Genomic DNA, 27444 nt, shown 5'->3' with positions numbered 1-27444 from the left:
ACTTATATGAGAAAATAGGCCTGTAGAGTTGTACGCTGATAGTAGTGCTAGCTAACTTTGTCAGCAATCTGCAAAGAAGTAACTAAATAAAATCTATGCTAACACAAAATTACCTGTTTCTCAGTCTGTACATGTTTAACCTTGTTACAAATTACATTAAATTGAATAAACACAGACACACAAAGAAGGCATTTGCTATAGAAACCCAATGATTTGAAGTAGAGAGCTGTAAACATACATGTTCAGTCTTTACCTTGCAAACTATTTGAGGATCTGCAGTTTTTTTGTGTCTTCATTGTTGGCTTTGAGGTTTGTTTGTGACAACACAAAGTCACTCAGCTGCAAGTCAAACCAAATATGATATTTCATTAGCAAGACCAGACAAAAACAACATTGTTATTTCAATAAAATGTCAGTGACCAAAGTGGGCATAAAGTCACCTTTGCAAAATTATGGACACACTTCCCCTTTACAGCCCTCTCTCCTTTGTAAAACTGTATTCAGGCTCATGCACCAGGCACAAATTCAATCAAGAAACCAAGTGTGAAGTGAAAGGGGGGGGCGCTATTCTTAGGCTACAAAAATTTAATTTGTTTTTGCTATTCCAGGGATGGGATCCCAAGCCCCTCTCCCGTACACACACCCCTCCCCAAGAGCACCTTTCAATTTGCCAGATTAGCACCACTGTTGTACCTCTGGCATGTCCCAGAGACAAGCGACGGCACAGCCCTTGAAAAACACCAGTGCTACCCCCACTTCTCACCTCTGTTGCTCTGACCAACCCCCCGTCTCCCCAATCTTATTAAACTAATTAACTCTTTCCCCCTCCACCAATATTATTCCATCTCATTTAGTTTCTTCTGCCACCCCCGACCCCATCTTTAATCACGTTTAAGGTAAATTTAATGCACCTCTACCAGGCTTGCTTGCTCTCAGGCATCATGTGAGTGACAGAGAAGAGCTTGCTATTAAGAATGTGTTTGTTCAAACTGTATCTCCTGAAAAGGAGACCAAAAATATTCAGTTTCCATGGCAATATGGACTTAGTCAAGCTTCAAGTAGCATACCATATGAGTGTCTTAGGCTGGACTTTTCCTCAAGCAAGGAAACTAGCAGCAGGTACTACAGGCTGAACATTTTTTTATACAAAATCCATTTATTTATTTTTTTTTCCCCTCAAATTTCTATTTCTCAACTGTTAACTTGTAGTTGGCTGATCATGTTAATATGTGTGAATATTTCAGCTGTAATGATGCATTGTTTTAGTGCAAAAAATAAAACATGGGCCAACAAAATTACTTCTAGATTTAACAGAAGCACCAAACAACAAGTACTTTTTAAACAATATATTTGTTACCCATACAAATGGTAACAAAATTATTTGTTGCTTAAATTTGATTTAGTTATTTTTTCACACAAGTGGTTTTAAATATTTCCTGTGATAACTGGTTTAATTCGTACAGGTATGCCAGTTCAGAACTGAAATAATGCACTCTTTCCAGTCAGATGCTGTATCAATAAAATTTACAAACTACACATGTAGATCTTAGAGAAGAATATTCATCTTGAAATGTGCTGCTCTCTGTGTATTTTATCCAAGCCAAATTATTACTACCCTTCTGCTTGGCTGTTTGAAGCGTTATCATATTTCCACCATAAATAAATCATAAACATCTTGAATTAGGCTTACTTTGACAAGTCTATCAATCACAACACATACCGTGGCCTCCGAAGTGAAATTTATAATAAACATATGTGGTCCAACTTTAATCTTCTCAGTCGTGATGTTTACACCAACACATAAACAGAGACCGGCAACCAAAATTCCCCTTCCTCGAAGCACACACCTCTCTGTAGGAAAGGATGCGACCTTTTGATTTCAGGAAGGAACACTTTAGTGTGATGAGAGACATTTTATGACAGTGCTAGTCAAGGGAACCCAGAGCACCTTCCTTCAGAATAACATATCTTTTTGTCGTTGTTGTTGTTTTCACATTGCCAGCCTTCAGTCAAGAAAGCCAGCAATTTGTAAAGAAATAAACTTCTAGCGAATGGTGCTCCTTACAAATGATTGGCTTTAACGTGGCTGAAATTTTTCATGCTGCCTGGATTTCACCGCAGGTGGTAATGGGCAACCTACATTCACTGAGAGCGTGCTGGTATTTGTACTGAAAATCATATTTTATCAGCCTTTGAAAACCTGTCCATACCAGAGCAACATTTCACACTAATTTCTTTAATAATACTGTGCTCAGGTAGGGCCCAGCCACACTGCAAACAAGATATCATATAAACAACCACAAGGAGAACATAATGGAGTTAATGCAAAGTGAAAAGGTTGAGATTAGCAAGTCGACTTAATGCTAGTCAAATCTATTTTGCCATCCGACCCCAGCAAATCGGCTTTCCCTCTGCCATTTTTCTTGCATTATTTTATGTTTCTGTTTTTATGTTTTAACCTAAATGGATCTGACTGAATGGTTCAACATTATGAACAGTCTGACCTCTCTTTACCTCTCTTGCTAAATAAGAGAATTCTGCTGGTTCCTTCTGAGGTGCTTCTAGGAGATCAAAACATCTTGACGAGAATAAAGACAAAGCTTCACGCCTCCACATGACTGCAAGCCGTGAGTGGGTTCTGGCAGTTTAACTAAGATGAATTAGAAAGTGGGTGCTAGGCTGGTCACACATCCCTCTTTCTTTAACACTGACTCTGAACAAACTTCCTCCAGCACAGCGCCTTAAAAGCAAAGCCACACCCTGGAGCCACACATCTCTCACCAGGCATCAATCCGTGATTACAAAGTCCAGATCCTGTCTTTTCTTTACACACCCTAGAAAGCAGAACTCAAAGGGTTAGGAAAGGCAGGAAGTGACAGAGAAGGAAACAAGGAAGAGATGGAAGGATGAGCTCCTGTTGATGAGTGCTGGAGCGGCAGCTGAGAGAAGCCACATTGTCAATAGGGTGTGAAATTCCTGCTTAGATGGGACCTCCGTCTGGTACATAGCTGCGGGGACAAAGAGGGGAGGAAACGCGTCAGCCTGTCTGCCCACACTGTTCCCCTGATCCTTCCCATCATGCCCACAGAGAGAGGACGGTTTATCTGTGGTCACTGATGCCCAACCTATCTCCCCACTGACCTCTGTTGGCAGCCGGCAGGGAAACTGCCATAAAGGCCAATAAAGCTCTAGCTGAGGAGGTCCTGCTGTAAAGGTGTGTGGTCTTACAGAAATATCAGTAATATCGCTGCCTGGGACCAAAGGGCAACAAATGAAGAAAAAAATGCATTGTGTGAATGAGCATACAGCGCAAAGAATTCCAGGAGTGTTTTTGCCTCAGCACATCAGTGTTATTTCAGAGATGATGTAATGTGAAGAAATATGTCTTTTGATGGAAAAAAAAAGTTGGGCATAATAGACTCAGCTGTCAACACAAATCCACAGCTGTCACCACAATATGGCTTCAAAGCAGCCTGAATACATTGCATATTGTCACCATATTACAAAGATGTGACAATCTGGGCCTTTTAACAAGAGAGACCAAGGAATCAGGGTTTTTTTTTTTTTGCTCTGTGAGACGTGTGTATAACAGGCTGATACAAAACTTATCGCGGAACACCTTGAAACTTTCATTAGCAGAAGAAATGACACGGTTACATCCTATTATCAGGGACCTCGACCTTTATTGGACTGGGGTCACACCACTCTACATCGTCTCACCTCAGACTCAGTGACACAATTCTCCAATAACAGCCCATTAATTAGTTGAGCACATTACACTGTTCAGAGGTGGGACAGTTCTTTGCCTGGAGCTGGCCACCTCGTCTCAGGCGGATAGACACATGCAAATCTGTTTGTTTCATCAAGTGTGAATTCAATTTGCAACGTTCTTTTTAATCTAGAGCACCTTTGCCCCCAGCGCATAGGAGACCACAAAGCTCCCGTTTGGTAAAGTTTTGATGAAAGGAAGAAGAAGGGCAAAAGGAGAAATAGAGGAAGTCAAAAAGTGACAATGAAAGGCAAAGGTGGGCCTGTGTTATGGAGGGAGGAAGACTCAAGGTCCTGTAACCTTGGAGAGAGTCTACAAGAAATGTTGACAGGATTTTTCTTTCCCCGTCACCACCCATGGGAAACATTTGAACATTCAAATAGAACAGCAGATAATGCCCAAGACAAAATGACAAATAATGACAGATAGTAGAAGACTGAGACGGGAGGGGGGAACAGAAAAGACTGACGTTATCAGCATTTCTGTATCGGCGCACAGTGTTTGTAGTCTGTTTTGTCAGGGTGTTTCTCATGCTTGTCTGTAGAATGTGTTCTCTTTCCCCGGTGGACGCAGCCAGCTGAGAAAACAGGGATTTGCTACAAAGACAGAGCATCACTTTTTTGCTGGAGTGGGTAAAAGAGGGTATCACGGTCCCATGTGAAAAGTTTTTTTTCCTGAAAGCATGAGAGGAGATGTGTGCTTGATTTGTTCACTGGCACATGTAAGAATGCTCACATATTCCCGACACATGCAAACATACTTTAAAGCATGCTTTTATTATTACACTCCTCCCACAAACCACTTTTTTCCCTCTAATTTATCCAGTCATGTAATCCCATACTGTACTACTGTCACCGTATTTGTGTATACACATGATCAATATGCACAACTCATACTCCAGACTGTTGTTTTGGTGATTTAGTGTGTTGGAATGTGTTTGGGAAGTGGAAAAAGAGGCAGATGAGGTTGTATCCTTGATGCTTCATTCTGGTCTGAGTAGGTGTAGGCCTGGATGTGTCATTGTGCGCCAGACAGTGTTGGCTATCAACACTGACTGCTGTCAAAGATGAGGCATGCAGCAGCACGATATAGTCTGTTATCACATGAATGTGAATCAGCCCTAAAAGCAACAGACTACAAATCAACAAGGCAATATTTTTCATTTTAGGAGGAGGGCAGCGGGATGAGTAAAAGGCCCCCAGGGCCAAATGGAGATTTTGTCTGTATATCTATTTTTTTGTGACAGGCTGAAGGTTTGTCATGAGAGCGACTGTAGTTTATGCAAAATGATATCACGGGCCGGCTTTTCATTATTCTTTTTTTTAAACAGTGTTTTAAGCTATTATCACGGGACTCTTCTTCTTCAGTTGGTTTTGGCAAAAGGACCACAACAACGTGTTTTGAAACATGCTCTTTATTTCAAATTTAAATCCAGCTTGGCAAGTGCCACTACACAGACGACTACACTCTCCTTTGTGTTGCTGGGAACGAAGTACACCCAAAAAAAACGAAAAATAAAAAAAGAAGCAACTTCTCTTTTTTTCTTCTCTCCAATCCTTTTGACGAGGGAAGAAAGCAGGAGGAGTGGGAGGGGTGTAAGCTTGTTAGCAATATTTAGGGGAAAAAAATCAAACTTTTATTGGAAATGTCCAAAAACTGAAGCATCATAATCATGGATGAAGAAATGCTTATTCTGACTTTTCTCTTTCTTCTTCTTCTCTATCATCTCAAGCTTATGTGATAATTAGCTGGTGTTTGAATTTCCACTTTAGCTGCTGTAGTTTTGGTTTCCTCTCTTACACGCTAATGATGATGAAGATGAAAATACATTCGGTACAGTTTCTTGTAAACAATATTAGTTTGGTTTTTATTCTTTAAATTAACAAGGAAAATAAAGGTTTCTCTTTTTTACACATCTTGAGCTCACTTTGGTCCTTCCTATTTTGCTTTGGGTGTGAATGTTTGGATAGGCGTCCTTATCCTCCAGTGAGCAGTTATCTGCTTGAAAGCCCGGCCTGCATTCTTTTCTTTGGGCTTCTTAGCGAGAAAACTTAAATTGGATGAAAAAAAAGTCATCTTTACTTTGTCTGTGTAAAATAAAACTTTTTTTCTTTCAAATGAGAAGATGAAACACTGCAAATCCTTTGGGTTTTTTACTACTCTTTATTTTTACAATGGATATTCAGTGTGATGACCCCAATTTTTCCTCAGATTAACAGTGAAGCTCTGGGATCTGGCTTAGCTCCGTGTGGCGAACTGTTCAGATGACAAGTCCTCGCAGCCTAACGGGACGACTACTTGACACACACCACACCGCTGTACCGCAGCACCTCTGAGGGATGCAGTAATCCTACCGTATACCATTACACTGCACATAGACTAAACACAAAACCAGGTGAGAGAATGACAGAGTGGTGTGTGCATGTGAGTTCATAGCATGCATGTTTGTGTGCCAGAGCGTTCTTTCTTGTGTTCGTGTGTGTGATGTCAGTGTGTGTACATCCACATGTGCATGTGTGGGCCTGCTTGGCCAGCTCAGCCTGTGTCTCCAACACTACACGTTTGTGGTGAACAACATTGGATGTGTGTGAGAGCCTGCTCGCAGAACATAATGCAGAACAGCCTTGCCTCCCACTCCAACTTGAAACAAAAAAAAAGTCACAGCCAGGAGGCCACTTTGAAATACCAGGTGCTCATTTGGCAAATCCAGGCAACTGGGGTGTTTACATTTCAGCGACTGAGAGGGGAAAAAGACCAGATGCCCCCCTTGAGCAGCTCAGCAGCAGCGTCCATAGAGGCATCACTCACCTCACCGTGGGTGACAGACCTCTGCGTGTGTGTGTGTGTGAGTCACGGAAGGAGAAAGGGTATAGAGAGAGCAATGTGCAAAGTCATTAAGCACCATATGACGACCTGCAGCAGAGAGACATAAAATAATGCAACAATGCTGAAAATTGGCCACTGGAGAAGTTTGTTTGTTTGAACACCCATTCACTGGCCTTGCAAAACACGTGCACATCCACATCCCCTACACACGTGGCTGTTCTTCGGACTGTTTCTTTTTCCCCTCCTGTTACCCTGCTTTTATTCTCTCTGGCTCTTGAATGGCTCTATTGTCCTCTGTTGCTGTTGAAGCACTGTTTGCAAATAGCTCAAGTACTTCCTTATCAGTTAAAAAGGAAACAATGGGACATCAAAAAGCGAGCATGTAATGCTGGGATCCGGTGAATTGCAAGGCAATGAATCTCGTCCGCCACGCGCAGCACGTGCACGTGCAAATATGTGCGCACACAAACATCCGGCTACAGACCGTCTTGCCCTGGCTGGTGCTGCACACACTTTTATTGTTTCATTATGCCTACTATCAATTTACTGGCAGTAAATTTACTCTGTCTTGATAAAACATTGCCTGTCAATTTTCTTCACAGCACCTGCTCATAACAAATCACCGAGGCTCTCCTTCTGACTGATTGCTTCTTGGCAGAGCATTTTGTGTTGTCTGTTTGTATCAATGGCAGGCATAAGGCCGCTGAATGGTGGTTGTTGTGCGGGTAAGTGCTGCCAGTGACTGGTTTTTCATACATGTATCTGGGCTATAAAGACTGGTGGGATTGGAAATGTGGAGAAAGAAAAGGCTCTGTCTGCACGCATGTGTATTTCCACACATAAAAGAAGCGGAAGTTATGATATATTACATCAATTATATTCCTTCTAAATTAATTACTCTGTGCAATGTGAAACTAAATACCTTTATGCAGTCAGCTTCAAACATTTTCCATACCTGGTAAAATGTTTTCTTGGAGAGTCATACTATCATATTGTGGAGAAAGAAAGTGTGCTTGTTTGGGTTAATGTCAACCTGTGTGTCATGTAAATGTCACTGGGGATTGGAAAGTGGTTGAACTTGGCCACCTCCTGTGTGTTGCTGTCTGTCAAATGCTTGCTGGGTACAGTCATGTGTGTGTGTGTGTGTGTGTGTGTGTGTGTGTGTGTGTGTGTGTGTGTGTGTGTGTGTGTGTGTATGTGTGTGTGTGTGTGCAGGCACAACTGCATGCATTCATCCCTATTGCCATGTGCCATGTGCATACTGCACAGGCTTGCTTGTACATGGGTGCATGTTCTTGAATTACATATCCGCATTACCAAATTACTTTCTCTGCCAGGCATCTTGCTTTACTCCTCGGTCTGCCCCATTGGTTGCCACAGCATGAATACAGAACGTGAGAGTAAGACGCTACAGCATTATTCCAAGCATCATATTCACAGCAGTTTGCATTCAGCTTTTAGCTTTGGATTTATGTCCCATTTATCTTGCAGAAGCAAAGCAACTAAGAGCATAGAGCTTTAGAGCTGACTTTAGATTCTTGGGAGTTTGTGGTGTATACCTTTTAAAATATAAGAACATTCAGTCAGAGTCATCACCAGTCACTCTAAAATTAGGGGTTATTATAGTGATACCAGACAAAATACTATAGAGTGAAACCGATCCATCTGTTTCTATAACAGCAAAACGTGTTGTGACTCATAGGTGAGATGTTATGAACTCCAGCTGAGTAATGCCAGTTTTCCCAAATATTAACACTAGCATGATGTAATCAAGTGTAAGTGCACGGACAAGCCTTTACCCTGAGGCCAACGATGGAGCCGATGGAGGCCGGGACAACTGCAAAACAACTGGTTGGGTTTTTCCGTGTCATAACATCCTCTTTGAGGCGGTATTTACGCAAAAGCTGTAGCTTAGTTCGAAGAACATGTAACTTTATTGTCTTTGCAGAGAGAGAGAAAAAAAACTCGAGTTACCTGTGCATCTCTGAGCTCTGAATCAGTGGGGGTTTTTATCTTTAAAATACAGAGAGCTGTTGTGGATAATATGTGTATTGTTTAACAGAGACAACCTGATATTCACATCCACTACGTGCTGAAAATGATGCCTTTTTTGGGACCAGCCAAGCTATGAATGACTTTAGAACCCTTTTGAGAATTTTTTTACATTTCTAAACAATTCTGCCTCCCCCTCAGCTTTTTTTTCCTTTTAAATTTTACTCTGGCTTTGCATAACTACTTCTTTTTAATGAAAAGACTACAGTTCAATATGCTAAATACAAATTTTCCGTGTTGTGAAGGCACTGAATAAATTTCACAGCTCCCAAATGCACTGGGACTGAGTATTTCCTCCCACTAAATGAAGCCATTTCCATATACAGCTCTTTGCTTCCATGTGACGATAATAATTAAGGCTATTAACCTGCAATTTTTCCTTGTTCCCAGTGTTTATGGCGGTCATGAAAGAGTTACCGCTGTGCTTTCTGTGCGTGCTCGGTAGTGGCCAAGGTGTATCATCTAGTGAGGAGGAAGAAGCAAATACACACATACACTATAAACATTAGACACTTAATGCCATGTCAGTGTATATGCAAAGGTATTAAGGTCTGAGCATGAATGCACAGACCACCACACACCCTCCCAAACTGACGTAATGAGGGCTTGACTTACAAACATTCACACAGACGCTACAGTATTCCACCATCTCGCCAGGTGCTCTTTTACTACATGCCTAAGAGCCAGCAGACCAAGCCAGTTGACCATCTGACTCCCTTTAGGCTCGCACTACCACCCTTACAAAGCAATTCGCTCTCATTTAGACATCTTTACCCTGCTTTCAGATGATTCACCAGAGCTCTCTTACACATACGAGCAAAGTCTTCGCAATTTACTCAGGGATACGGCTGACATTTCCTATCGGGTGCCCACATTTAGCAGTGGCGGTTAAGGCTCTCTGCTTCCCATTATGCATCCTTTGGGTTATGGTATGTCATATACAAGTGGTGTGATCATGCAGAGAGAGCGAGTGCAACCGGATGGGAGCCACATTGAATGGTAGCGAGAGCTAAACTGAAACCATGTGCTTTTGTGGTTAGAAGTTTTGTCATGACTAACTACCTCTGGGAGAGCAGACACAAAGCTGGACACAGAGGGGAAAAAAAAAACCTTTTTCATATGACTGACGGTAACTAGACAGGGACGATTTATTGTGATTTGATGCTCATAAAAAGTTGACACCAAAAGCTACTGACCTCTGCTTCAGTCAACAAGCTAAAGTATTCGCTAAAAGAGAGGGCTGCAGCAGTTCCTATGCTATCACGGGCTTTGATGCGCTTTCAAATAGCGGAAATTTCCTCCAGGCCCGTTTAATGACTTCATTTTCAGGCTTTATTTCAGAGGAATTTTGATTGTGGCCTCCGATGACATACAGTAAGAGAACATCACACAGCATGTGCCACTGTTGCCAACCTTTCAGGTCATGGGCACGATGGATGATTGCGTTTTGCAGCTGGACATGCTAAAGTGTCAAGGGTCAAAGCGAGGACTGTGGGTATGGAGGAAAAATGGAGACCGCTGGGGGAGACGCTGTGTTGACATTGTGTTTGGACACTTTGAACATTGTTATCTCAGACAGTACGGGGCTATGGGCCAATCAATCATTCTGTTATTGGACCGGCTCTGGTGATTATTCATCCTGGACCTTTGATATCAGTCGATGTCAAACTGATCCCTCACGAGCTTCCTTTACTCGCTCACTGTCTGGACTTTGTCCTTGGGAATTTGTCACGGCTGTATTTCCTCAGAACATTTAGGTATTAAAGTGAATCGGGTGTTCATTTTCAGCCCAACGTGAGCGTAATCCACAGCTACGTTGGAAAGGTCCAGAATATTTATTCATCTAAAATGATTGTGTTGGCACAAGTTCCACTCAAGACAGTTCAAGCTCAGCCAAGGATGTAAGAAGACAGCATATTAATCTGTAATACACAGACAGACATGCCTCGGAAGCAGAGAGGGAATAGAACGCACTTTGAGAAGAATAAGCATTTACATTGTCAGTGATAGTAGCAACATCCAGAAGACATGTGTTGGAATTGTTCCACTGTCTTAATGGAAAAGCTTTGAAGCTGTTTCTCCTGGCCAGTGTACCTGCCTTGACGTCCTCCACCTGCTCTGGATACTCTGGCTAGAGAAAATACTGTAACACAGAGAAAACACACGTGTGGGAGTATGAATTAAAAAGAAAGAATAGTTTTAGAGTAATGTGTTCAGCTAATCAAAGGCACACTTCTCGAATTCACCACTATTATGTTTATTGCTGTGTGTTGTCTTGGTTACCCAGTTTTCTACATTTATTCTATAGTTTGGGGATTTGAATCTGCTGGTCATCGGGGTCTTTCTAAGTGCAGTTGGCTTACTCTCCATATGTACACATAGGTTTTCTCTGGGTGAACATGAAGTTTGCATGTAATAAAATGTGCTATATAAACACAATTTCCATTTTTAAAAAAGCCAAAAACAGATCCCTGACCCACATGAAGTAATGTTAAGCAATAATAAAGTTTTTTAAGCTACAGCAGACGATTAAGGTAGTCATGTCACAGGCTTCATATATACAAACTCACACACAGTTTTTGTGATTGTAAACACAACTACGCTTTATTAGCTGCTTTTACAGTTGAGATTGGGATAGGTGTTTTTAGGGCAGAGTGTCTTGATTAACAGTTAAATTTTATTATCAATTTTTCGAACCATGTCAAACAAGTTTGTGTTCTCTGTGCATTGCTGCCATAGTGCTGAAGGGTTATTTCTTTTGCTTTTTCTCTGCACAGCGTATAATTAGCATGCTCAGGCAGTTTGTCAGCCGTGTATGCGTGCGCCTGCATGGCGTCATGATCCCCATACGTGTATTTGACTGTGCCCATCTAAAGAGACTCTCCCTCTATCTAAATGCCTTCCTGTCAGTGTCTCTGTCAGCGTACAAACAGCAAAATCAGGATGACGGCAGTTTGAGTCATAAATCTGCAGTCAGCTGAGACAGTGAAGCATATCTTTTCTCAGTTAGGTAAAGAAAGTGCCGAAAGGCGATAGATCACCAGAGACAGACAGTAGCTGATTGTGGCTGAGATTGGGCTCTCAGTCATGGTAAGGAAAGAGGAGAGAAGGTAGCAAAAAGGTGCCGATTTACAGACACAAGGATCTGGAACTGGTATCGAATGTGTGTTTGTCCTGGTGTGTGCAGAAGAGTGTGGATGATGGTGGTCTTCGGGGAGTTCAGTTGGGACTATGTTTGTGATCCTGTGTTAAGTGCTGGGTCAGTGGTGAAGGCCTGGAGGATTAGACCCCCACCCTCAAAACTCTTGTGAACAGCCCTACAGTCTCCTACACACACACACACACACACACACATACACACACACACAACTCCTCTCTTCCTGGATTCCAGCTTTGAGCTTTTGTGAGATTCTCCAGAGCCACCAACACTACCAAGTCCTCCTCCTCCACCAGTACTACCAGTACACTTTGGCTGTTCACACACACATACATCAAAAGACACTCTAACATAACCAACAGCTCACCATTCCCCTAATATTGCCGGAGTAAAGCGATCCTCTCACACTCACATCGCATTAGTGCTGCTATTAGACCAGACCCAGACATAAGAGCTACAGTGTGTGTGTGTGTGTGTAGTGTGTGTCTGCATTAGTTTTATACATGCTAGAGGGGTGACCGTGCGTGTTTGTGCTTGCACCCATGCGTGTGATTTGTGAAGGAAGTTCATTGTGTATAATAAAAGGTCTTTTTTGCAATGCTTATGTGCATCTGTGCAGAGCTGCTTTAAAACAGAAAGTAGAGACACTGTTACCCTGGCACAAGATGAGTGGGAGGAAGGATGGATGAGGTTAGTGAGGGTCTGGCGAGGGCTCAGTAGGTGTAAGCTTGAGAAATTTCCATATGGCAGTAAAATGTCTGCCACTTTACTTACTGAGTTTCTAATGTGTGCCAGGTGCTGTTGTGACGCTCCCAGGACTTAGTGGACTGTTTCCTTCTTTGTTTGTGGAGAGTATGTCTGTATATGTATTTGTTTGAGGTTATATTTGGGAAGATAATGGACATGAAATTTCCCACTCGTGGGACTAATAAAGGTATCTTATCTTATCTTATCTTATCTTAACAATTTCATTTCAAAGAGGCAACATTGAAAAACTGCGAAGTATCCTGCTATTATCCTGTCCTCAGTATATATATACATATATATATATATACATATCATAATACCGGTAATAATATATGGTAAATGGCCAGTATTTATATAGCGCTTTACTTAGTCCCTATGGACCCCAAAGCGCTTTACACTACATTCAGTCATCCGCCCATTCACACACTGGTGATGGCAAGCTACATTGTAGCCACAGCTGCCCTGGGGCGCACTGACAGAGGCGAGGCTGCCGGACACTGGCGCCACCGGGCCCTCTGACCACCACCAGTAGGCAACGGGTGAAGTGTATATATATATACATATATTAATGTGGAAAAAAACACCCCCTCCTCCAAAGTCTGTTGGTTTATATCAAGACTATATTTATGGTTTGACACATTTATCTTTATCTTTTTACATTGCCAAACACGAGGGTTCTCTAATACTTGCCCTGGCACTCTTTTGCTTATCGTAGACCACGATTTGTGCTCTGTGATCTTCAGAAAGAGAGAAAATCAACAGTGAAAAGTAGTACTTGTAAAATTCTTTAAAAATAAATGCAGCTAAACATTCATAATTTTGAAGTTATAGTTATGTTTTTCTTTCCTTTACAAAGTTGATCCTCATTTCCTGCAAAGAGAAGTTAGAAGCACATAAAAGTAACAAAGGTGGTAGTCATGAACTTGTGTGCTTCAAGTTGCCCATTAATAGCGAGCAGGCAGGAGAGTCTGGGCTTCAGTGGCTTTTGGTAATGAAAAGTCTTCTTTGAAGCCACCGCAGATCCTTCTACCCACGTTGCTAAACTTGTAAAATGATTTTCCTTTCAAATGGACTATGTCATTGTGAGGTATACAGGAATTCTTATTGGAAATGGACAAATTTTGTGTCAGTGAGCCCTAACCCATAACATAGGGAACTTTAAATGCCAAAGAAATTTTACTGCACAGAAATATGGAATATTTTCTTGCAAAAGTAAGTCTGACAGTACATGCTGGTTTAAAATTAACTTTCATATAGAGAGCATGAAGAGCATTTATTTTGCGTTGTGTGGATGTGTGGATCCCTATATGCTGAGTTGCTGTGTTACCAAAAGAGGAGAAACAAAAAATTATTAATAACTATCTGAAGGAAATATTGCAAAAGTCTCATATAGAGTTTTATTACTGTCTTACACGGAGTAAATGTAAGAGAGTATTCATACATAAATCCAACCCCTTTGTGAACTTTTTGTATTCTCATATAAACAACGTTTTTCTCATAATTCCTGAAAAAAAACCCCTGAAAAACTGAAAATCAAAATTAAAAAAGTTAAACTTTAATTCAGTTTTACATGTTAGAACAATTCATTGAATAAATTATACATTAAAAACAAAATTACATTAAACAACAAAAGTAAAAGAGTGCTATGCTAACAGTGGTGTAAACTGCTGTTGTTTAGGTTTACAAGCTAAAGTTAAATTTTGAGAAAATGTCTAACTTCTAATTTCACAGAATATTGCATAATGATAAATGCTTAATTACCAAATAATTAAAATAAAATGTATTAGCTTTTAATGTATTCAACTGCTTGTTGATGACAACAGCAAACTTAAATTCCACAAATTCCAAAATATGTGGAAAATTAAGTCTTTAAATAAATAAATATACAAATAAATAGCAACAATCCCATCGACGCTGGCGACCTAACACACGCAGGAAAACATTGTCTCATCTGTCTGACTGCAGTTCTCAGGATATGGCAGACAATCGCTTTACAACTCTACACTAATGATGACAAACCCCTCATTTAGCTTCACTTTGGCTTCATTGTGTAGCAGCAAAAGCGCTATTAGTTCCGAGTAGAATAAACCAGTGTAAGCAAGATCACTCTCTTATCTCCAAAGACACGAGAGAAAACAGCGTGGTAACAACACTGTAGTTACGCTATTTAATCGCCCACTACATAACTGTTCAGTGGAGAACATTCTCTAACATCTCTGGCATCATATAATTATTACTAAGCATAAAATAACAAACAAGACACAGTTTTACTCACCTCTAAAGTAAGTACCAGTTTCCTATAATTAATCAATAAATCACAGTTTTTGTGCAAATGACCAAATGGCTATTTCCGTTAATTCAAAGTGCTGTAATGACCCCTAAAACTGACAAATGGGGCATAAAGGAAATCATTTCCCTGTGAGATAAAAAGCGATCTCACTTCCGAGTGGAACGTAAACTTATTTCAAACCCCTCTGTTTACTGGTGTTTGAAAATAAAACAACATGGTAGCAGCATGACAGAACGGCTGTAGATTCAGGGAGGTTGAGGAGAAAGGCTGGAAAAGCCCGCTCGTGACAGATGCCCTCTGCTTAACTTATCCAGGGGAGAGGAAAAGTAAATAGTAGCTCCGTGGTCCCGAAGGAAACAAAAACCGCTGCTGGCAACATTCTGCCCGACCAATTGACTTAAATGTCTCATTGAATTATAAACACAGAGAAGCGATTTACATACGGGGGCTGTTCAATGTTCAGCTCAAGTTAAGGGCTTCGTTTCTTTATAAGTTTTTCCATTTTTGTTATTATTTTAAATCTCAAAGAAAAGTCCGACGTTTCCTAAATCGAAAATTGGAGAAAAACTTTTATCACCTTTCCGACTTGAATATAATCACTAAATCGCTTTTTATTTATGTGTGTACTCTTTCAAATAAAAACCAAGATGTAATGTCCAAGGCACCGAATTTGAAAACAGGCGAGGTCCTTTTTAATATATCTGAGAAAAAAACAGTTAAAGTCCGACGGAAATTCCCCGGAATGCTTAAGTGCTCTGGAGTCAAATAATTGAGGAGAAAGAAGTTTTAATCAGACCCTATTCATCGAAACGGAAGCGACCCGCAAGGGGGCGCTGTGTGTCCATGCTTTTACATGCGCTCTAAGCCAAGTCAGTGACCCGCTGCAGAAAAAAGTAAACTAGAATTAAAAAAAAAACATCAAGTTAACAAAGCTGCCATTGTATAGGACTGTTGAAGCTTCTTATAGGTAGTCACTACACAGTTAAACATCTGGCAGAGAAGCAGAGAAACCGTCTCCAGTGTTTGCTTTATTGTGGATGTGGCACAAACAAAGGCTGCTCCGGAGATAAGTGCAGAAAAATGTAGCGATGCATTCTTATTTGGAGCAGACACAGATTTTTATTTTAGAATAAATGTGGAAAGTAAATGATTGTCATGGTACAGTTTTTCAGTGCAGCTGCTTCAGCCGTAACCCCTCCTCTTGGTCCCCCCCAGGTCTCTCTCTCGCTCGCTCGCTCGCTCTCTCCCTCTCTCTCCTCTCCTTATTCATCCACCGCCTTGTGCTTCATTCCAGTGCACAAGCCGAGCGAAACAAGACGGTTTACGCGGCAGCCAAAGCCGATAAATTCGCTCAGGGAATAAATATCTATAAACCGCGGCTCTCTCCTTATAGGAATACCACTTGACGCACGTGAGCGTGCACGTATGGGACTATACAGCATGATCCTGACAGCACTGCCGCTATCTCTGCCTCTGCTCTGACTATAGAGAAAGTGCTTGGATCTCTCGGAGAAGGTTGGCATTTCCATTTTTTCTTTCTTTTTTGTTACCGAGTATCATCCAAACGCTGCTGGAAATATTCTCCGGATGGTGACCACGGGCTGGACTACCTGTTTTCAGTGCATTCGCTCAATGCGAGGGGAAGGGACCGTGAGACTTGCGCCTGTTGTCTTTTCCCTGGTTTAATAAGGCACTTTGGAAATCACTGAAAAGGGGAGAAGGGTTGAAATATTTTATATCAAAGGCGATATTTGATTTGAACTCTCACCTCTATGTGTTTTGGTGAATGGAGGTAACTCTGGTCCTGGAGGTTTGACACAGCGGGGACCGGGACGGGACTGGGTGCGTGGAGCGTCGGATCACCCAGGATTGTATTCCTTCCTCACTCTCTCTGCCGTGGGTCTATTTACATGTCCGACCTGACCGCTTTATGACAATGGATTACTTTCTGCTTTTATGCAGCCTCTTGCTGCCTGTGGTGTCTGCCGTGGAAGGTAAGAAATTTTAACTGTTCTAGAGGTTTCATGTTGCAGCTTTCCTGAAGCCTAATATTTCTCCACACCAAGCGAGTCCGCACCCGTGCCTCTTAAAGGCTGGGCACTGCACCCTAAAGCTCATGTAGCCGTACCCAAAAAATGATGATTCCATTTCTACCCCCCGAATTAATTTCATTTTGGAAGTGACCAGCCGTGGCTGATTTCGTTCTTTCTTTTTTAAGCATCTCTAATGAAATTACTGACTTTACAGGATTCAATTGTTGTGCGTCCACGAAAGCTCATCCATTTCAATGATCGTTGTGTATTCTTTTTTGGAGCACAAGATTGTGAGGGCTGCCAGTGCTTTCTTTGTCATTTAAGGACATTAGCTCCACACTGTATCTCACTGGGGAGTCGCGGCTTTCCCCCCACGCACACACACACAGCACTTTCCCCAGGTCAACTGCGTGCATTTTAAGGGATTGCTTCGGTGTGTGGCCTTCTGACATCTAGACTATGCGTATATTTATGTGCCCTTCAAAAGAAGGCGAGGGGATTGAATCATAACCCACATTTTGAATATTTTTTTTATTAATCTGAAATATCTGAAACGCGACGTGTGATTTGGTAAAGTCATTTTTATAACTGATGAGTTGTCTCTTCTCTCATCTGTACAGTAATTATTATTTTAGTTTTATCAGATGTTTTTATTTTATTTATTGTTTTTTATTAACGTGATATGAATTTGGTAATCCTCAGTTATATATTTTTATCAGTTTCCTCTGACAGCTCATCTGTCTTAGCTCTGTGTGGATGTTTGCAGTGCGTAAAATCAATGAGAAATTCCATCTGTCGTTTTTCCCAGCGATGTAAACGACTGCCCCGCTCTTCTATTACGTCTTCCCCGTACTTTGTTTCACTCTGCGATGTTTGGGAATTTAAAAAAATGGACTAGTCGAAATAAGGTTGAAAGAGGCCTAAAGCTTGAGAGTATGAATGTCGGAGCCCAGGCGAGGCTCCCGGTTGGCTTGTGATGCCAGTAGGAAAGTAGGACAGTGGGCCACTGGCTCAGCAAACGCGTCTCGATCTCAGCTTATTTCTCCACCTGTCCACATAACGTCTGAAGTTTTTGTTTTTTCACTCTCAGAAACTGAGAAAAGGTTGTTGCTGATGGATATTTTTTCCCCAAGGTACATTTTACTTTCTGCCGATTTGTCACCGATTGTTTGAAATACAAGTGGCGCACCAGATTTACACTATGAATAAACTAGCCTGCTGTAGATACACAGGGCCTTTGATTTAAAAAAAAAAAACTGACAGCAGGCTGCACGGAAAAAAGAGTTTAATTTTTTTTATTTTTTTATTTAACTGCAGTGGAAAGTCGCTTTGTCTGCTAAGCTAATACAAACACAAATTACTCTAAATGAAGATTGTTTTACAGCCTCTGAGATGGCTCTCAATCCATGTTGTCCGCAATTTAAGAAATTCTTATATCCCACACTTTCTTAAACTCTTCACAACCAATTATTCTGATTTCCACGTAGTAATATTTGCTCGGTCAGGACCTAGAGTCAAAACTCAGTTAATAAGAGTGACTTTAGTAACACTATGGTTACCGGTTAAGATGTATTTTGTTTGGTTTTATTCATTTATTTAATTAATTCTACACAAAAGAAGACCAAAGTAGGCTGTGATTTTTTTTTAAAAAGAAATATTTTCAATGAAAATCTTTTATTAGAATAATCAAATTCTAATATCTATTTCCAAATCTTTAAAAAAGTCCCAAATATCTTTTTTTTTCTTCTTCTAAGGAACCTTGAATGCCACTTAGTGGCCCCTGTACCTCACCGGACCCCAGTGAGGAACCACTGACTTAAAACATATGGCTTTGAATGGATGGGTGGATTCCTGTCGTGCAAAAGTTGTGGGGTAAAGAGGTAGACACCGGGAGTGAGCCGGGAAAGGGAGACAGAGTGAGAGAGGGCTTGGCCTTAACAAAAGCAGAAAGTTTTCCTTCGCACTGCTTGAAGTTGATGTATTTTGTTAAAACAATCTATTCCCTACCTAAGTGATGCCATAAACTCTGCTCTACTGACCTGGCTGGGGGTTTACCTAAGCTTGTAATACAGCCGGATGATTTATGGCTGCTGCTAGGACTTCTTTCTGGGATATATGGGTTTATGGCGAGTTAGGGAGCAACAAGCGGCCCGGTGGGGGGACGTTTGCCCAGGCTCACTGTGCGCCTCTCCGGTCCCGGGGTCACACTGCCCGCGGAAAAGGCTGTTAATTATTTCATGTTTTCTTTTTGACCCTTTGGTTTTACATTTGATATTTTAAAAAGCCATGTAGGATAAAAGTCACTCCCAAGGTCTTCAACAGTATAAATTCAGTTTATTTGTAATCGTGTAATTATGGGACAGTTAAACCCAGGGTTTCTGAGTTCTCCGTGGCAACATCAGCGCAAAACATTAATTTGACTCCTCATTCAGCATACCTCATTTAACTGATTGGGTGTTTGATGTGGCGCACATCAGGCACGTAAAAGCATGACGGTTGTTTTCTTGCTGGATTTGATACTTTTGGTAATTTTCTTAATGTGGCTGTACACGAAACCTTAACATAAGAGTTGTTTATGCTATTGAATTTTATGTAATCTTTGTTATGGGTTGGACTACTCAGATGGGTTAAGTGTCTTAATTGTATCTCAGTTAAATAAGAGATGAAACCATTAACCTGTGTTTATGTCGGGGTTGATTGATGCCCTGGCGTTTTGGGTCGTCCTCGGCGGATGCTACCGTGGCCTTGAACTTTGGGGTGCTTAGCAGTGTGCTGAGGAGACAAATTGCGTCGATAATTGTGCTATTTAGTGCGCAGATGTTTTAGGAGAACGAAGGCACAAAAAAGTATGAACGGGCTTCCTGGTGATATTCGGGACAGGCAAAACACCCCGCTAATACTGTACAAGTGTCTTAAGAGCAGGCCAGATTTTTTCTTATTCTTTCTTATTATATTTTTCTCTAAACTCAAACACTGGACCCACTGGAACTAAATTTTTACTCAATTTAAACCGTTTTGTATTGTTAGCTGAAGCCACATAAACAGCGACAGAGAGTTCCCCAGTCTTTTTTTTTTTCTATTTATGGCTGTGTGTTTCGACGACTGATTACGCACAAGCAAGGGCTTTGTAGCGCACATGTTTATGTTTTTATGTGGGTGAGATCACACCTCCACGGGAGCTTTCCTGTGGCTGTTTGCAGTTGGCACATTTCTCATCAAACTCTCTCCCGTGATTTATTCTCGCTCTTTTTTTCCAGCAGGGGAGTCCCCCTAGTCCTCATAAACATTTTTTATGTATATATATTTAATTATCATTTCCAGGTGGTGATTAATATATTAACAACGCATGCATAAAAAATATGCGTAAACTCTGTCCACACTGTAAACGCTCGAGTCTTATCGAACTTGATTTCTTTCTCCTCCTTTGGTCATGTGACTGCTTGATTGATATTTCTCACTTTACCCGTGTACAGATTTCAGGTGACCACATCTTGCTGAAACGCAACTAACCTTCGTAATAAAGAGAGTAATTGGGCCATTCTGGCCGGGACCAGCTGTCCCAAGGCCTACATACACCGGGCTTTATTTAAGGGCGCAGGGTCAGTCTGTGTGGCCTGAGCGGGACTCCCAGTGAAGCAGCTAAGTCAAACTTTTCCTCCGGAGCTCGTCTACATAACATTCAAAAGCAAATTTACTGAACAAATCTGTTTAAGGTCACTATTGAAGTAACAAAAGGATATATTAGTGACCCTATGGTGCCTATCACAGAGACCATTGAAGGGCTAAGTGGATGTGGCGCTAAAGAGGCGTGAAAGTGAATTTGCAAAATAAAAGCGTCAGTTCTGCTAATCAATCATTCTACAAGGGGACACGATCTATCTATCTTAATGCGATTATGAAAGATATATAAGATGAATAAAACACAGACGCACAGATGGACACCCTCAACACAGGGAATGCGTAAAGTCTCCATTAATGCGGTCTTATTGATCTAGCCATTCGCCCTTGCTCAGCCTTTCAAAACCACAGATTCAGATTTGATTCGGAACACTGGCTAAAGGTAATAAACGACGCATAAGGATAATTGTCGATATGTCCTGAATCAATTGGCCCGATGAAGGAAGACTGTATGTTGTGAAATATACTCCAAAATGCAATTCAAATAGTAGCAGTGCTATTGCTACTACTATTAGTACTAATAATAATAATTATAATTTATTATATATAAGTATACATTAAATATATAATTTATTATTATTGTTATTGTAATCTATCTATCTATCTATCTATCTATCTATCTATCTATCTATCTATCTATCTATCTATCTATCTATCTATCTATCTATTATTTTGGGGCTCTGTCTCTCATTGGTAATGTTCTCTTCAGAATTGCATGCTGCACGGCATGATGATCTCATCATATTTACATTTTTTCAATGTTTTGAACAACAAACAAAAGAAATGATAAAGTCATAAGAGGCAGTTGTGCCAGTCAATCAGCCAACAGGGATCCCAGACCGTCTGCAGGTCGTATGCTAGGCTGGAGCCGCGTTGAACAGATGCATTCTGACATAGGTTCAGGCGCTTGGGAAGAAATGGCGCGTGGATGACGACATGTAGGGAGTTGGGATATGATGGTACAGGGGAGCAGTCTGGTGGTTTTCAGGGTGTGGGGTTGGATTTGGATCAGCAACCCAGAGGGCAACAGAGCTGACAGACTTTACAGATGCAGCGGGCCTGCAGGAGCACTCATGCACACCGAAGGACGGTTCATGGCTCTGACGGCGGCATGGAAAGATTCACCGAGCTGGAATTTCACATGCAGACAAGCGGCAGCCATGTCAGGCCTGCATGAGCCTTCATACACCAGGAAGTGAATGAACGAGGATTACTAGTCAAAATAAGGCAGCAAGGATGCAAATAGGGATATAGTCAAAACAGGATATTTTTTTCTGAGGAACTACAGTGAAGAACAATTAATGAATATGAACCTCAATGTGACACATCAGAGTGTGACCAAGTAAATTTTCCTATGTTTGCTTAGGGCTTTAGAACATGGAGGCAGGCAGCAGCTTAGCTTCAGCTTCAACAAAACTTTACCATTTCAGACATATAAGTAAAACAATTACAGAAATATAATAGTTTCTCTAGGTTGTGACTACTTTGCCTTAAAATATAGTTACAATAATCCCACTAAGCAGTGTTTATCATATCAGCGACTATGTTTATATCCACCTCAGATTCACCAAATATTTATATTGGACATGTACACGGCACTGTTAATGAATGACAGTGCCATTAGTCGAGTTTATATAACATTCTTGTGATTACAAGAATGTTATATAGACACATGCACTATTAAGTGAAGTAAAGCATGTAAAATATTTTACCGCACAGAAACCATGACGAATATAATCACACGAATAAACGGCGTGTATGATGTTTAACTGGGTTTATCCTTCTCACATTACTGCCGTGAGGACTTGTTGTTACGTTAATGTAAACAAGCACTTGTAAGTATTCAGAATTGATGGTAGTTTTACAAGAGGTTGTTCCAGATCTTTTTTTTATGCCAAACAAAATGTGTGCGCACAGTTTTTGTGTATGGATTTCCTTGCATATGGCACTGTGTGCACAGTCTTTCCTGGTCTCCAACAGAGTGGCCTTGTGGGATGGCAGGTCTTTGACACTCAGTGTGGAGAGCAAGCAGGGGAGGGTGAATGTGTCTGGGCCAGCCCACCACACAGACACACTGCTGCTGTCTATATTTAGCCAAGCAGAACACGAGAGAAAGGAAAAGAGACACACACAGACACAGGGAACGAAAAGGAGAGCAAGGAGAGATTTTTCACTTATGGGCGAGGGGCAAGATGGGCTGTTGATCTAAGCGAGAGGAGTGTATTTGGGAGATTACAGGGGTTGGGGAGGGTCTGTGTGTGCACTGCTGGAGGTACAGTTTGTCCATGTGTGCAGTCTCAACTAACTTTTTTGTTTTTTAAGAAATGTTTTGACTGCATTGAGAGATGGAGGCACTCAAGCTCAACGTCCAGCAATGCTGATATTTTTTTGAATGAGAACCTAGTTTTTAAAAACAACTGTCAAACATTAAAAATAAGATCTCTACTATATTTATATTATTTCAAACTTTTATATAACCTGATGACTTTTGTCCTGCAAACTCCCTGCATATTAACCCTTTAATGTGTAAGCTGATGGTTGATTCATTGGTTCAGTTTTAAATATATAAAACTAAAGCGCCAAATCACAACCACAGTTTTCTCAAGGTGCTTTGACTCTGCAGCAGTACAGAGAAAACCCTATAAATCAGATGAGGAAGCACATGAGTGGGATATTCCCCCCGCTGTGTTTAACTGACTTATGATAATGACTTGAATACTGTTAGAAAAACGTTAACTTAATAATAATAATGGCTTTCTGAGATGACATTTTATAGGCTCTGTCTGCTACTCAAATGACCATGTGTCAGAATGTTCATATTATAGGTGAGTTAGTATCTGCTGTGCTTTCCACCCACGCTCAGCCCACATTGTGTGATCCCTATCGAGAGGTCATGAGGGGGTCTTTTTGTATGATTTTGATGTGGGGCTCTCTGCCTAAGGCTAGTCTTGTTCAGTAGCTGAACAATCAAAGCCCAGAGCTTGTCCTATTCCAGTGGGGAAAACAAAGTATATCATAAAAGAGGATGTGCATATTTGTAAAGAAACTTTGGCAACTTTTCTAAGGCTCACATGTAAAAACTCACAAGCAGAGCAGATTTAGGGCACAGTGGGTGACTGATGTGTGCATGACTCCATTTTGTCCCATATGGCTAATCTGTAGATTAGTGGTGTTTGCATTTAAGACTCAGTCTGCTTATGAGAGACGACAAATAGTAAACATGAAAAGCTAACGTGCCTCTTGCCTCTCAGAGAGTCGAAAAAGACCGGGTCAGCGGGAGATTTGAAAGGTGGAGTTTAAAGGAGCGGACTTCTCCTCGCAGCAGTTTGATCCACCTCAGGGCATCCTCCTACCATTTCTTTACGAGCTACAGGCTCTTGTAACAAATTTTTGCCAATGGAGCAGAAAAGAGATCTTTGATATTTGTCTTTGAAAATGGCTAGTTACATCTGTCGGGAGAGTGGACACAGCTGTAAAACAGCGTGCCTTCAGGGGGAATAAAGGCCACATTACCTGGTTTCAGCCTTTGCTGGCCTTGTTAAATGTAAGAAGGAAACAGAGATGCAGGAAGCGGGGAGGGAGATTTCTTTGTTGAGTTTAACCATAGCTGGGTGGTTAATGGTAAGACATTTTGTGGCAGACAGCCTAGCTCCAGGCCCTTATTCCTTTTCAAGAGCAGGGAAACAGCTTTTGCTAATTTTCAAATAGCCATCCTGAGCAAGCCTATGTGTGATGATAGGCACTGCTTCAAAGGAACAGCTGTAGTCAGAACTGATGTGATGGGCTCAAATGTCCACTGTAATTAACCATAATGCATGTGTGAGAACAGGAGTGTATATTTTACTTGGTAAGAGGTCTGCGCAGGAGTGCTCCTGCTCACACTGAGTACAGTGTTGCAGTAGAACTCTATTACAACTTATTGTGCCCCACTTCTCATCCTGGGTGTCAAAAACACTAACCGCCCACACTTCATCTACACTTCAGAAGACCCAGGAAGACTCCCCACCTCTATTAAATATTTCTCCCCTTTTTTTCTCTCGTCTTCTGGAGAATGGCGGCGGGTTTAACTAGACCCCTGCTCTCTTATCAACAGCTCATCCAATTCACTCTGAACATCTTAAACACGCTCTCCAGCACGGCTCGCACAGGGTGGGTGAAACCAACACATTTGGGTGACAGAAGCAGCAATAACATGTGACCCGATGTCCATGTTTTTACATACCGTAATCTCCACAGTTCCACACTGCAGCTTCCCTTCAGACACTGCCGGCTGTGGGGAGCATTTACTTAACCTCGGCTCACAGTGAAACAGAGTTTCAGTGACACCGTGACTTTTATGTTCCAAGTGAGTGCAATATTTAGAGGACGCTGAAGAAAAGGTAAAAAAAAAAAGCCACAACGACTGTTATAAAAGTAAACGTTTCATGAGGGCAATCTTACAAATGTAGAGGCGTCACTTTTGGCGTGTTGTTACTCAGATTGCCCTAACACCTGCCCATTTGGTAGAAGTGTAGATCACATATGGCTATAAAGTGATGTTTGTTGCTGAACCAGAGGCCACCCTGTGGTTTTGATATCAGCTTCAGTCATCTCACAAAGTTGGTGTTTCACTGTTAAAGAAACTTGTTTATTCCGGTTTCTTTTTTTCTCACAGTAAGACGAGCTTAATTGGTTTAATCTTGTATTGCACACAGGAACTGATTTCATTGCATCCACGTATTATCTGTGAGTAAGTCCTGCAAACTGATATCACTGCAAAATCAAATGGAGATGAAAGTTGAAATATGCCATACAATGAGTACAACATATAGAGGATGCTGAAGCAAATGTAAAATAAATAAATAAATAAAAGAATCAAACGAACAAACAAGCCTCAGTGACTGTTATAAAAATAAACATTTCAGGGCAATCTTGCAAATGTGGAGGTGTCGCTGCTGCCATGTTGTTACTGAGATTGTCCTAACACCTCTGCACTTGGTAGAAGTGTAGATGACATAGAGCTATAAACGATGCTTGTTGCTGTGGATGTGGCATAAGAAGGAAACAGAGGCCACCCTGTGGCTTTGATATCAGCTTCACTCATCTCACAAAGCTGGTGTTTCACTGTTAGAAGAAAGTTTATTTCTAAGTTTGCTAATTTGGGACAATTTTAAACACTTTTCTGTGTCTTTGTACCACCGTGCCTGTTTGTCATGGTGCTTGCCGACTGTGACTTTAAAAGGGATTTGACAAGTGCTGTGAAACACTAATTGCAATGAGCCAGATGAAAGCACCACACAATATAGGCTGACCCCCTCCCTCTGTGCCAAGTCAGGCCATAAACAGCTTCCCCTTCCCCTCTTACACCTTATGGAAATCCCTTGTGACCTTTCTCTCTCTCTCTCTCACACACACACACACACATTGAAAACACGAGCGGTGACAGTTTCTTAATCACGCGGCTGGACACACATGTGCACGTAAACCCCACAAAATCTTGATCCTTACGCCTGCTTCTTAGGGTCAGAGCCCACATCTACATTCATTCACTCCTGTGCTAATGAATCAATCGAGTGGCTCCATTCATTTCATTTCTGTCAGACCCAATCGATCAGCCTCTTTCTTCCTGTCCTAACAGAGCAGCGGGGGACCTCAGAGATTGAGGGGAGTAAAAAAAAGGGTCTGCTTGAAACATCCAGACAGTTGAAAGACTCCTCATTTCTTTTTCTCTTTCGTTTCCTAGAAATGTAGTTTGAGAGCGTTCAGCTGTGTATGTACTTTATGTATGTGAACTAAATTAAAGAGAAGGGATTAAAAAGAATTAAGCTAAAAATTATACACGATATTCAGCGTTCATCTTACCGTTAGCGGGAATCACAGTTTAGCACAGTGGATTCTGTTGATGCTGAAATGGAATAGCAGATAGAAGGTAGCAATGATGCATAAACTAGCCCACACTCCTCTGGAGTTTGAGCCTCTAACTTGGCTAGGGGAGCAATGTGTTTGATGAGTCCAACTCTCGCCACGCTCCACTCCCCCACTGAGTCAAAGTCAGAAAGGTTATAATTTTTTTTCCAAGCCCCTCAAAGTTTAAGCAGTTTGTGTGTGTGTGTACAAGGCCATGCAGAGAAAGGAGAGGCAGGCCAGAAGAGAGGGTTCAGAGGGTTTTCATTTTCAAAACCCACTTAGTTCTGTTTATTGGGCTGCCAGTTCATTTCAAAAGGTGTTGAGCGAAGCAACTATGCAGACCAGAGGTTGTTGGGAGCCAAGGTCGCCTCAACTGAGTTTGGGGAGGGGGAGGATGGCCGAGGATGGTAGTGGACAGGTAGGTAGCAGAAGACCGGGAGGAAGGAGTGTGACGAGCTGAGCTTCAGAGGAGGAGTAGTATCTGAGAGATCCATTTGAGCACAACAAAGATCATCCCATCATTTGGAATTCTGCCACTAACCTATCATCAAAGCTTTCACTACACGATGGTATTTCCTCTCAGGTAGAAGATTACACCAGGGAAGATCCACTGCTTCCCATTAGTGCCTTTCAATAACTCTGCACCTTGAACACATGCACATAGTCCCACTTGAAGGAACCAGCCTTTAACAGGCGTGCTCGTGATTTTTTTAATGAATGTTGCAAACGACCAGTAGTAATCAACCGAAGCATTGTACGACAATTTCGAAATGCATTCACTGAAATTATCAGAATGGGGGTCAAAAACACATGAAAAAAATTAGGTCAATAATATGTAAGGGAAGAAGCTCCATCCACCCATCCATCCATCCATCCATCCATCCATCCATCCATCCATCCATCCATCCATCTATTTTCTTCCCCTTATCCAGTTCAGGGTCACAGTTGAGCTTATGCCTATCCCAGCTGTCACTGGGCAAAAGGCGACAACTCCGTAGACGGGTTG

At 41.5% G+C, this 27444-nt stretch overlaps 1 protein-coding gene across 4 annotated transcripts in view; it reads left to right on the top strand.

Annotated features, from left to right (window-relative positions):
* Positions 1-16108: 16108 nt before the first annotated feature.
* The window catches only part of ephb3b (eph receptor B3b), a 57974-nt gene continuing 46638 nt past the window's right edge, over positions 16109-27444 (top strand). For 3 of the 4 annotated variants that reach the window (XM_082504685.1, XM_082504683.1, XM_082504682.1), the window contains exon 1: positions 16110-16835. In XM_082504685.1, the coding sequence (XP_082360811.1) occupies positions 16772-16835 (64 nt within the window). In that variant the 5' untranslated portion in view covers positions 16110-16771. Of the gene's footprint in view, positions 16836-27444 lie in introns of all 4 variants that reach the window. The other variant, XM_082504684.1, reaches the window with a different exon arrangement.

Source organism: Aulonocara stuartgranti, assembly GCF_965226115.1.
Source record: "Aulonocara stuartgranti genome assembly, chromosome: 15".
Lineage (NCBI taxonomy): Eukaryota > Metazoa > Chordata > Actinopteri > Cichliformes > Cichlidae > Aulonocara > Aulonocara stuartgranti.
The sequence above is the reverse complement of the archived record's forward strand: the minus strand, read 5'-3'. Positions and strand labels throughout refer to the sequence as shown.